Here is a 13,023-nt window from a genome sequence, read left to right on the forward strand (position 1 = left end):
TTCTTTGGCAATGAATGTTTGTGGCTTACCCTCCTTGTGAAGGGTGTCAATGATTGTCTTCTGGACAACTGTCAGATCAACAGTCTTCCCCATGATTGTGTAGCCTAGTGAACCAAACTGAGAGACCATTTTGAAGGCTCAGGAAGCCTTTGTAGGTGTTTTGAGTTGATTAGCTGATTGGCATGTCACCATATTCTAATTTGTTGAGATAGTGAATTGGTGGGTTTTTGTTAAATGTGAACCAAAATCATCACAATTAAAAGAACCAAAGACTTAAACTACTTCAGTCTGTGTGCATTGAATTTATTTAATAGACGAGTTTCACAATTTGAGTTGAATTACTGAAATAAATGAACTTTTCCACGACATTCTAATTTATTGAGATGCACCTGTATATAGCATAAATGTAGTTGAGCTACTCTTAGAAGCTTGTAGTACATCTAAAAAGTAGTGTGTAGACTACCAGTCAAAATACCATTCTGAAAACTGGTTAGTTATATTGAAACTTTAACTTTTCAAGCTACAAAGAAACTAGTGCAAGTATTTTCTTTACATATAAAATAGCTTTGTTGAGGTGAGGGGGGCTGGTTTGTCTGTGTCCATTTACAGAAGAGCTTAAATCAGACGGATCCCTATTCAACACAAGTTCATTTAACACCCGCTTTGATTTAATCTAATTTAGAGTCTGTGGTTAGATTTGAACTGATATGGTGACCTCCTAAATATGTGCGCACACGACAACCCAATCTATAATTCAGGTTGGAGTAAATCAACATAAATACTGAAATTATAGTGCCCGTAAATATCATTTGGGCCATTATGATGGTGCAGGCGTATAATTTGTGGTGACATTTTAAATGACAGGTCTGACCGAACACACATTCTTGATCTGTTTTCATCTCTTTTACGGTCTCTCTTTCTCACACACACACAAACACAAATCATTTAGCTGCTCCACACTTTTTCCTTGTAACCTTATTTCTGTCTCTCTTAGTATTCAGCCAAGACAGATCATCGTGCAGTGGAAGTGCACAGCCGTGAATGTGTGTTTATGCATGTTTGTATAGGAATGATGTGTGGGATTAATGTCAGACATGCTGGGGCTCATACTGGCCTCCCGCTGTAGCGTCTTGGAGGCTTATCACAGTCAATCATCTCTTTGTTCACCTCACTCTCAGCACGCACACACGGACCGCAGACGTGGCTCATATAGCAAGGCATGATGGTCAGGCTGTGCTTGAAAGTGCTGAGCACATGCAGTTGGGGAGAAGTTTTTATCTCCCTGCAAAACATCTACTTAACATCAGAAGCTCTTTGGGAGGGGTTGATACTACAGGGCCTAAAGATAGAGAAGGGGAGACTAATTGATTAAGAGCTGTGAAAAAAGGATAAAAGGGATTTATATCCTGTTTCATATCTGTGGAAGGGTCAACAAGAAAGGTCACAGTAGCACCTCCTTGTGGCCAAATATAGCATGTGACGCAGCCAGATGGTTCCAGTAACAGCAGAGAATCAGTTCAGCTTTTAACATGTGTAATTTTTAAAGGGATGAGACAGTCATATTGCCTTCTATACTCATAAGCTATGTTTGGAATACTGTAGCATACTAGCATACTGCTCATACTATTTCTGTTGTATGCAGCGTGTACATTGTGCACAGTATGTGATATTCTTTTCAATATACACTACCATTAAAAAGTGTGGGGTCAGTATTTTTAACTTTAAGAAATTTTATTCAGCAAGTATGCATTGTATTACTCAATAGTTAGTGACTGTAAAGACATGAAAGACCTTCATGAAAGTACAAAAATTTCTATTTCAAATGTTCTATTCAACTTTCTGTTCATCAAAGAATCCTAACAAAAATGTATCCATAAAAATATTAAAATGTTAAAAAATATTTTCATAAAAGTATTAGGCAGCACAACTCTTTTAAACATTGATAATAAGAATAAATGCTTATTTATTTATTTTTTGTGGCCAAGTGTTTCAGTGGTAAGATCGTGTTTGTGTGTGTTTTTATCCTGAGGTTGGTTTTATCTTATCCTTAATTCGTTAATTCGCCAAAAATTAGAAAATTGCAAAGTAACCACATGTGTTATTTCCAATATGATATTTTTTTTTACATGCAAAATAGTGAAGTCATGTGACAGTGTAACTATTATAAAATATTTAGAGGGTTTTCTAAGTTATGTTTAATTTTTAACGTTTCACACTGTATGTAGTAAGCAGTATGATAATATTCTATTCTAGACATAGCCAATGATCTTGTAGAGTTGTCATGCTCATTTTTTTTGGTTCTCATTCCTTTGCTTATACTTTATACATTGGACTATACATATAAAACATGTACTGTTGCATACTGTACATGGTTTCACACATTAGTTTTAAACAAATATTTGGCATTGACCTCATATTCTGCACAGTAGTTTATATTCCATTCCAAACATAGACAATGTGCTTGTATACATTAGAAATGTAATGTTATCAAAATAACATTATTCAAAATACAGTATATATTTTACAGTATGCAGTAAATAGTATGCTAGCATTCCATTCTAAATGCAGCTATTGTTCTTATAAAGTCTTGTCTCATTCCATTGCTTATGCTTTATACGTTGACTGCATACAGTGCATTTAAAACATTAAGCGTTGTATACTGCCTACTGTTTCACATACTATTTTAAAGGAGACACATTATGACCCTTTTTACAATATGTAATATAAGTCTCTGGTGTCCCCAGAATGTGTCTGTGAAATTTCAGCTCAAAATACTCCACAGATCATTTATTATATCATTTTGAAAATGCCTATTTTGAGTGGAAGCAGAAACACAGTTTTTTTGTAAAGCAGTTTTTCGGGCCTGTCTCTTTAAATGCAAATGAGCTGCTGCTCCCCGCCCCATTTTCCAGAATAGAGCTGTGCTGTTACAGCTCGTATCTGCTAAAAAACATCTGTTTTGGTTCTGATTATCATGTTTATCGTGCTGAAATCATGCGTTTTAAACCATATTAGTTTAAACGTCTTATAAATGGTTTTCTGAGAGCACACATCCGAAGCAAACGGACAGAAAGCGGTTGTCACAGCATGTGAGTACTAAAATAAGTTCTCATTCACACACAAGTTTATGTTAAAAACACACGAGTTTCAAAAAACAGTCGGTTATGTCTGTGAAGGTAAACAGCTGGGAAATAAATCGCATGTTTATATAATGAGATCCCTTTGCCACGTCACCAAGGGAGCGAAATCAGACGCGCTCGTTTTCTCAGACGCTTGCAGAAAAAGGCTTACCAAAACAAAGTTACTGGGTTAATCTTTTTTCACGTTTCCATGGTTGGTAGATGCACCGGGGATAGCCCTTAAAACCTGGAAAAGTCAGATTTCCATGATATGTCACTTTAAGCCAATAGTAGGCAGTATACTATAAGCAGTATGCTAATATTTAATTCCAGACATGACAAGATCATTGGCTCTTATTCATTTCTTATCATTTTGACATTGGACTGTGAAACTGCAGTAGTCAGTTTTTGGTAAATTGAGCTTTATGCATATGTTTTTTCTCTCATATTTGTTGACGCACTTGAGTTTAGGCTGAAGGAAGCCAGGCAAAGTGTAGAAGCATCAAGAAGTGTGTTTATTCTAATTAAATTAGAATCTTAATGAGTAGTTCTCTCCACAGACCTCGAGCCACTTTCATGTGCTCAGTGATGAAATCCAGCCAGTGGCTTAGAGAGGTGGCTGGTGACCAGCCACTCACTGGATTGAGGCGTATAAAATGTTTAAGAGAGAAAAAAAATTATAGGCCTAGTTCTAGCTTTAAATTCTGACTGAATGTGCCACTTTGTTAAAAGAGCCAATACAGATAAAGAAATCAAGCAATCGGCAGATTTTTATTTTTTTGGTTTGTCACAGTCGTGACTGGTTATGCTAAGGAAGCATCACATAGCAGATGCATGTTGTGTCTTTTACCGTATTGCTGTTGCCACTTCTTTATGCAGTAAAACCAATAAGCCATTTGTGGTTGTGAGTTTCAATGATAAGATTGTGTTTGTGTGTGTTTTTATCCTGAGGTTGGTTTTGATGGTGGATTGCTTTGGCGGTCAGATGAGGGCAGGCTGTCTCTCCCTGCCGTTCTGAGACGGGACTGGAATAGCGAGCAGTGCTATGCTGCCGTCACAGTAATTGGACCTAAATTGGTAAAATGAATGAGCCATTTCTGCTGCCTTGGTCACAGCTGAGGACAGGAAGGACATAGGCTCAGGTCTCCGACCGGACGGGTCTGTCAGCATACAGATGAATGAAAAGAAAGAAATTAGTTTACTGGAGACAGCGTGTGATTTTATTTTTTTCCTCCATAGCAGAAGTGATGAGTTCTGATGAATTTTGGTTGGAAAGCTGATTTGATTGTTTTCCTTCTAATTTACAACTGTAGACAGTTGAAGACAAACCTTGACCTTATCACCAGACTGTCTTGTCTGGCCTTCTTAGATTTCAGCTAATTAAATCTCTCCCCGGCAAAAAAAATGCACAGGCATCAGCAGTGCACGACAAAACTGTCACTGGCAATATTGAAAAAAATCAGTGCATATACCTAGCCTACTTTTTTTCTCCGCAAATGTGGTATAAACAAATGTAAATGTAACACAAAACTGTGTCTAAAAAGCTGTTGCAACACATAATCATGAATTGCAAACACAGTGTGCTGCGCTGTCGCCGCATACTTTAATAATTAAAACATCTGAGGAGTTGCACATTCAAAAGCAAAATAATGAAAACGTACAAACACGTTTTTGTCCCATGCTGAGTACTTTCTCTAATATACACCAACTGTTCCAGCTTATAGCTTTCTTTTGATGGTTGAAGGAGATGGCACCTGTCTGCTGTAATACAAGCAATAATTACACAGCACTTTGTGTTCTGGAATATGCAGTGCAGGTGGCTTTTTGAGGAAAGATCTGGGCTTTTTGTGTAATGTGACTTTTTACAATGTTTATATAAAAATAATAATTTACATTTTGCACCTGAAATGCATTGAATCTTAAGTGGAGCAATTTCTGCACCAAATGAAATTGCGAGTGAATTATGGACAAATTCCAAATGTCATTTTTGTGCCCTTTAAAGGGACGTTATTCATAATTCTTGTAATTTAGGGAAGTCTACATACAATGGGTTTTTTTTTTACGATCCTTTACGCTCACGTGATTGTGGGTGCCTGAGGTCTACTTTTGGTTAGTTACTCCCCAGCTAATGGTGCTAATCTGAAGCTCATCAGGATGGCCATGATTAAAGTACACAGAGCTGGAGAGAGAGAGACAGACAGAGAGCGGTGGATTCAGAGGGGACTAAACGTCTATCTGTATCTCTCATCTCATTAATCTGCATTTGCTCCAATCTCACTCTCCTCTGGATCATCTGCACGACAGGTGCTCAGTGAGGGGCTCTGAGGGACCCTGGCTCTCTCTCAGTCTCTCTCTCTTTCTCTCCAATTTGTTTAGGGCCACTGCTGCTTGCCAGGGGACATCTGTATTCGTCCAAAGCCAGCCATCCTCTTCTTTCTTTTAACCTTTCTCTCATTTCTTGCTGTTGTAACCATTGCACCCCTTAATTCTTCACTCGTATTCCATTTGTTTTTACTTGTATGAATGATGTATATGGCACTTTCCACAGACAGGATGCAAAACAGGATATTTGAAATAAATTAATTAGTAATTTTTCCTTGTTTTATTTGTGGTTTGAATTTTTTTGAGCCCTCTTAGCAACTGTAAGAAATGTCTTAAAACAGTTTAATTTAAAATGTATAAAATAATAACAATAATAACCCTTTATAAAATGTAATAATTAACTTATATTATTATTATTATTATTATATTTCCCCAAAGCTCATTGTTATTAGTTTACCTTTGCAACCCTGTTGCCCAGTATAGCCAATATAATAATAATAATAATTTTACAAAATATGGGAAATGTCTTTTAACAGTTAAATTTGAATGTATGATATGTATAAATTAAAATAATAATCCATGTTACACATTTTTTTCAAGTTTATATATTACTTGTTTTCCCATCATGCTGTTGAAAGGCTGCAAAATAATGTTACTTCTTGAGTGTCATGATTATAAATAATGTCACTTTTTTTGTAATGGGGAAAATTATGTAATCATTTAAAGTAGTATTTACTACAGTGAACTGATTTCAGCAAAAATCAAAGCAAATTAATGAGACCAATTTGTACCCCATACATACTGTATGCATTCAGATTTGCAATAATGTTGCCCAGGACAGCAGCCTGAGGCCAGAAACGCTGTGCTGTTTCCTTGGGTGCCTCTTTGCACGTGAAGAAACCAAGTCACCAATTTCTCTTCCATTGCAACCAATTAAACTACTGACCTCCCTGTTTGAAGGTGACTGGCCAGCTAATGAGATATAGCTCAGTGCCTTATGCATGTTTTGACGGTAACATCCTTTTATTTTTCAGCCATCACAAAAATCTTCCCTCCTTTCCTTCCGTAGCTGTGTCAGCCTTGATCTCATCATGATTATTCCTTATCTCCAAACCATTTCATCCTTATCTCCCCCTGCGCTCCTTACAATTACGCCAGCCCTCAGAAAATGGCAAACGCACGGCCTAAGAAATAGGATTGCCAAGCTTCAGTATTAGAGAGCGGCAAGCATGCCTGAGATTCCATTTATCAGGCCCAAACAGGCTCCGAATTATTTGAGTTTGTTGAATCGCTTCCCCTCGCCTTTGATCTTCCCATGCCCTTCTCTCTATTTATAAACCCCTCCTCCCCCACTCTTTCTCCCGCACTTCTCCCATATATACACACAGCCCTGGATCACTCTCTCCCAAATCCTCTTCCCAAAGATTCTTTTCACACCAGCTCCTTTATCCCCATGCACGGCTGTCCCTCGGTCCCTGGCTACCCCCTCACCGCAGGATCTTTAAATGTGGTGATTACGGGCCCGGCGTGTGCTGCAGGATTCCTAGCATGTCACTGGCTTTAAACGACTACCAAAGCCTGGTCCTCCGCCCCCTTCTCCAGCCCGATCAGGTTCCCGCAGCTTGTTAGGAGAATCAGACTCAGATACAGTGGCAGAACAACATCTCCCCCTGCACCACATGGGCTTGATGAGGCTGTTAAGACCACTGGTATTATCGTCAAGGTACTTTGTTTGTCAGCGGAGGATCTGGTAGGTTGTAGTGTCCAATCAACACGCTTGTTTTAAGCCAGTGATCTCAGATGTCATTGTGCTGGTCTTTATTGGTTTATTTTTCATGGAAGATGTGCTAAAGTGCCATACGTTATCTGAGCAGTAAGTATGAGATGTTATTCCCGTTTTTATAAACGCATGACACACACACACTCACATGCACTTACCCTGTCACAATGATTTACAGTGTGAGCCGGGCCCTGAAAAGTGTTCTTTAATTTAATGAGGTAATTATACACTAGGGGCAGGAAGCAGACTGGACCTGATTTATGCATGCTGGCCGTGGTGTTTTGTCACACACACTTTGACTCTGCTGCAAGGACAACTGTCCCCCACACGCTTCGAGTGCTTTCGTGTTCTGCTACCCCTGTGTTTCTCTCTACATCTTTCTCTTGTTGTCAACAAATCTGTGCCGTTCCTCAGCTGGCATGTGGACAGACTAAACGGGTTTGGGTCCTCTCGTCCTCTCTCGTTGGATCAGTCACACATGTCCTGAATTATGTCAGCACTGTATTGCAGTGACAAGCACACGGAGTGACGGTGTACATTGGAGCTTAGACTTGTTTATGTGGCTGAGGGGCATAGTGCCATTCAGACAAACTCTTTCCTTTTAGCCAGTTAAATGGATAGTTCACTTAAAAATGAAAGTTATGTCATTATTTATACTGTATTTTTCCTTTTTTGTTGTTGTTTGAATCACCTTACATTCATAGTGACAATGGTTTTCAAAGGTTTAAAAAACATTAAAATTTAAAAGTTGCTATTCATTAATATTCTTTAATGAAGCTCGCATTGCATTCATAGTAACCAAACATGGCATGCCAATATGAATTTTAGATGTGACGCAAGGAATCTACATTATCATGTACTATATGAGCAGTTTTATTCTTTATTCACTCTACAGAACTCCTTTTCTTCCCCTTTCAACCCTGTTACAATATTTGTTAAAACAGTTTAAAACTCTGATTATATGTTTTTATTATTATTTTTAATAGCAATATATATTAAATAAACATCAAAATAAAATAGACAGAATGTTGAAAATTGTAATTTGTTTTACATTATTAAAATTTTTAACATTTTGTTTATTTTTATGGGCTAGCTAGTTCAGGACTAAATGTTGATTTGTAGTTACTAATAAACAAATGCCACCATTCAAAAGTTTGGGGTTAGTAATGCTTTCTAATATTTTTGAAAGAAGCCTCTTATGCTCACCTGGGCTGCATTTATTTGATCAAGATTACAGTAAAAACAAATATGATGAAATATTATTAGAATTTAAAATAACTATTTCATATTTTAATGCGTTAAAATGTAATTTATTCCTGTGATGGCAAAGCTGAATTTTCAGCAGCCATTACTTCAGTCTAGAGTGTCACATGACTTCAGAAATCTTTCTTATAAATGTAAAACATTCTCATAAATTTAAAAAGAATGTGTTATTTTTGCTGTGGTGATGATGAAGGGCAGTAAATAATGGTTTGAATTTAAGTGTATATGGCATCAGGAGACTTGAAATACAGTGAATGAGTCATAAGGATCACTTTCTTGATATCTTATTGTGCTTTAATGGTGTTTTTATGCTTTTATGATTTTATGGTGTCTTCTTTTGGAGCTTGAAATCCTCTGATAACTATATACTTAAAGGAACTGTCTTCTTTTCGTGTCTCTTGGAACAAATAACAACATCTGAGGATGAGTAAATTGCACATTTTTCATTTTTAGGTGAACTGTCTCTTTAAGGCACACTGCGGCACTTTTGAAAAGAACTGTTTGCAGGAAAAGGGAGTATTTAGAGTGTGAGTCATGTGACAGTTGTTGAGCATTGCATCAGGGACCAGCAGTGCCCACAAGCGACCACTGGCACTTTCTCCCTCTCTCTCTCTCACTTTCTCACCAGCAATCTTACAACCAGTCTGCCTCCTTATTCTTGCTGTTCTCCTTCTCTCCCTCGCTCTTTATCTCCCTGTGTGCTGTGCAGCCAGTGAGGAGTCGTGCATGCCTAATTTGAGTTAATGATGCCAGGGCTCGTCCAGGCCTGAGGCTGCAGCAGGAGAGCAGGAGGAACAGCTGTAGCCAGGCTGAGACCACATATCTCTCAATCTCAATTTCTCCTTCATTCTTTCTCCCCGCGCATCCTGACATGTGTGCCCACAGCAGCCCCAACTGCAGCACAACCTCATGACGTCTCCTACGTCAGGAAACCATCTCAACTGCGCTTGGAAGAGCCGGAGAAATCAGGTGAGAGTAGAGGCTTGACGAGCAATCTTGAAATAGAAGCGGAGAAGGAAAAATCATCCAAGATTAAAAAGGAGACAGGCAGCAAGAGGAAGAGGAAGAGAGATAGAAGGGAACAGATTTAAGACTGCAGGGAATTTGAGGCAAGGAAAATCCAGCAGCAGAAATTAAGCAGCTTAAAGTAACTGCTCGCTAAAGCTTAATTCTGATGAGAGGGTCCTCGCACGGTCTCATGCAAGAGGTTGCGCGGGCTGTAAAGGATAAGAGAAGACAGGCTGCCAGGGAACAGAGACTCGGTGACGTGGATTGGGAGACAGAAAGAGAGAGATAGAGGGGGCTGTTTCATAACCAAAGGTTGACATCTCTCTGATGAGTTTTGTGCTGACAAAAAATGTGTCGGCACAGCCACCTCTGAGCCTCCATGTTTCACCTCTGTAAAGCATGAAAGTCAGAATTTGAGCAAAGGCGCTTTATTCAGGCTTGATGTTACAAATTTAACCCGGTGACAGGATTCTAAGCTCATTTGGAAAGTTTAAAGTAAGAATTAGTGCATTCGGCTTTTTAAACTTCCTTTTTTCTTGTCTCTGCAGGAAGCATCAACCGAACAGGGGCTGTCCCTACATTTCTGCGGACCCCCACAGTCATCCAGCCTCATCTGGATATGAAGCCCTTCCTACAGTTTTCAATGGAGACTCCTCCTCCACACAGTGTTGGGCTCTTCCACAACTTCAACACGGTGAGATTAGGCCACTGAAAACCTCTGTTAACAGTGCTGCATTATTGCATTACTCTGAAAAAAGAACAAATTATGCTATATGGAAAGTGTTGTTGGGTCACCTCAAGCCACTTGCTTTAGATAAGACACAGTGTCTATAAAGGTCATTGCCTAGTATGTCACAACATTATTGGAAAGTTTGTCAGTTAAAAAAATACAGTAACAGAATATGAAAAGTTACACATAAATGATCTTGAATTACCAGATCAAATTAACTTGTCCAGGGCCCACATTATTTCATTATTTCCGGTAAATTCTGTAACAAATACACTTGGACAAATACACTACCGTTTTTTTACTGATACTTTCATTCAGCAAGGACACATTAAACTGATCAAATTATTTTTATTTCTATCTTAAATACATGCTTTTGAACTTTCTATTCATCAAAGAATGCTAAAAAAAACATCATAGTTTACACCAAAATATTAATCAGCACAACTGTTTTCAACATTGATAGTAATAAGAAATATTTATTGAGCACAAAATCATCATATTAGAATGATTTCTCAAGGATCATGTGACACTAAAAACTGAAATAATGATGCTGAAAATTCAGCTTTGCCATCAAAGGAATAAGTAACTTTTTAAAATAGAAAACTGTTGTTTTAAAATGTAATAATTTTCACAATATTACTGTATTTTTGGTCAGATAATTGTAGCCTTGCTGGGCAGAAGAGACTTCTTTTAAAAACATTAAAAAATCTTTCTGACCTCAAACATTTAAACCAATCATAACAAAGGAAATGGCTTTTAAATATTCAGATATAATTGAATAAATAAAAAGTATAATATTAAAAGCAAGCAAAAATGTAAACAATTTCATGTAATTCCAGATCCTTGTTGTTATTATTGTTTTTTCTTCTGTGGAACACAAAAGGGGGGGGCAGTGAGGGATGAGAGGATGATGATTGTAACTGTCAAGCTATTTAAAGCACATAAAAATATCATAAAGTTTACTAAAGCCATATTTAAAGGGATAGTTTAGCCAGACATTTATATTCTGTCATTTTAATCACCCTTATGCCATTCCAAACCTCTGATTTTCTTTCTTCTCTGGAACATAAATGTTATTTTGTTATTTTGAGAAATGTTTTTATCCGTACAATGGAAGTCAATGGTCACCAAAACATTTTGGCTACCAACATTCTACAAAATATACTTTATGTTTCACAGAAAAAAAATAAAGTCATACATGTTTTGAACAACTTGATGGTGAGTAAATGATGACAATTTAATTTTATGTGCACTATTCCTTTAAGTCAATATTTCCTGAAAATATTCCCCTCCACCATTCAGGTCTGATGTATTATTACATTGTAATACATTAATGCATTCTCATCATTACTTTCAAGTAGGGATCTGATTATGTAAAGATAACCTTAAATATTATAGCTGGTTTGTTTGTATATTGAAATTTGCCTGACTGCTGTCCGTCGGACAGTGTAATACTGTATGAGTTATCTCATGTCATCGTGACTTATAGCTAATCATTTTGATTAGCATGCAGGTCGTTTCACTCTCTCAGCACTTTTACTCCGAGACTGTTCTGCACATTTCCCAGATTGCATTCTGTTATGTAAATGAGGATGCAGGTCAGCAAATTGAATGGGAAAGGTTAGTCATGGGATCCAGCCATGTCTGAACTGTCTGTTGTATGTATTCTCTCTCCTAAAATTCCCTGTATTTGCCTGCACTTGTTGCCAGTGTGAAAGATGGCCTACCCTTTGGCACAGTCTCGTAACGCTGAGAAGGAAAAACACTCTCCCCATGCCAGCTCAATAAATCGACATCACACATTGCCTTCCAATTCTGCCACATTATTATCTTTTTAGTAAAAGCCAAGGGATGTTTAAATATTTAGAAATATGCATGAGCTCGTGAAAGAATCAGAATCTAAGAGCTTAACTACTGTCTCTTGTACTTAACGCCATTTATTATATATTCAGACACTGAGCGGTAATCTTTAGATTGAGGCAGTTTTAGCATTGCAGCAGGCTATTAATCACAACGGTTAAAGACTCAATGTGAGAGTGACCAGATGTCTGATGGGGAAATTCTCCTGATGCCCAGTAGGGGGCGATGTTGGAGAGGCTGGAAGGACAGGCTGACCTCTCTCTAGGACACTGCAGTGTTTACGCCATCGCCTAATGGAATGCTGACATTTACAAGAATTCCCTCACACAGGTTGTAATATATATAGGCTTCTACTGAGGTATTAAACAGTCATCAGTTGTGTGATTTAATAAAGTACGTTTTGACATTTGAATATGATTTGATTTAAAATGAAAGATTAGCATACACAGAACGGAACCCTAGCTTCACTTTACATTTATATTTATTCATTTTATAATACATTTTTTATTGTTTATAAAACGTCTGCCAAATGCATAAAATAAATAAATAATATAAAAATGGTTATTTTTATTACTATTTATTAATTTAGCAGAATTTTAATAAATTAAATTAGAACTTATGATAATGATCAAATGTACCCTTTCATATATACTGTTGTTTGAAAGTGTTTGAAATTGAGTCTACTGAATCAGTTCATCCCAAGAAGTTCTCTCTGTCATATGTAGCACTGGAAAATGCGATTCATTGTAATGAATCTGTTAGGTCGAATAGATTAATAAAAGGGCTCATATGATGTTGCTAAAAAGAACATTATTTTGTGTATTTGGTGTGATGAAATGTGTTTATGCGGTTTAAGGTTCAAAAAACACATTATTTTCCACATACTGTACATTATTGTTTCTCCTCTATGCCCCGCCTTTCTGAAACGCGTCGATTTTTAC

The 13,023-nt window shown here is 37.4% G+C and overlaps 1 protein-coding gene across 3 annotated transcripts in view; it reads left to right on the plus strand.

Annotated features, from left to right (window-relative positions):
* The window catches only part of LOC107695795 (zinc finger protein 385A-like), an 86,460-nt gene that overhangs the window by 39,516 nt on the left and 33,921 nt on the right, over window positions 1-13,023 (plus strand). For all 3 annotated transcript variants that reach the window (XM_016495843.1, XM_016495845.1, XM_016495844.1), the window contains exon 2: window positions 10,041-10,186. In XM_016495843.1, coding sequence (XP_016351329.1) covers window positions 10,041-10,186 — 146 coding nt within the window. The remainder of the gene's footprint in view (window positions 1-10,040; window positions 10,187-13,023) is intronic.

The sequence above is a fragment of the Sinocyclocheilus anshuiensis genome, unplaced genomic scaffold (assembly GCF_001515605.1).
Source record: "Sinocyclocheilus anshuiensis isolate Anshui unplaced genomic scaffold, SAMN03320099.WGS_v1.1 scaffold234, whole genome shotgun sequence".
In the NCBI taxonomy this organism is placed as follows: Eukaryota; Metazoa; Chordata; class Actinopteri; order Cypriniformes; family Cyprinidae; genus Sinocyclocheilus; species Sinocyclocheilus anshuiensis.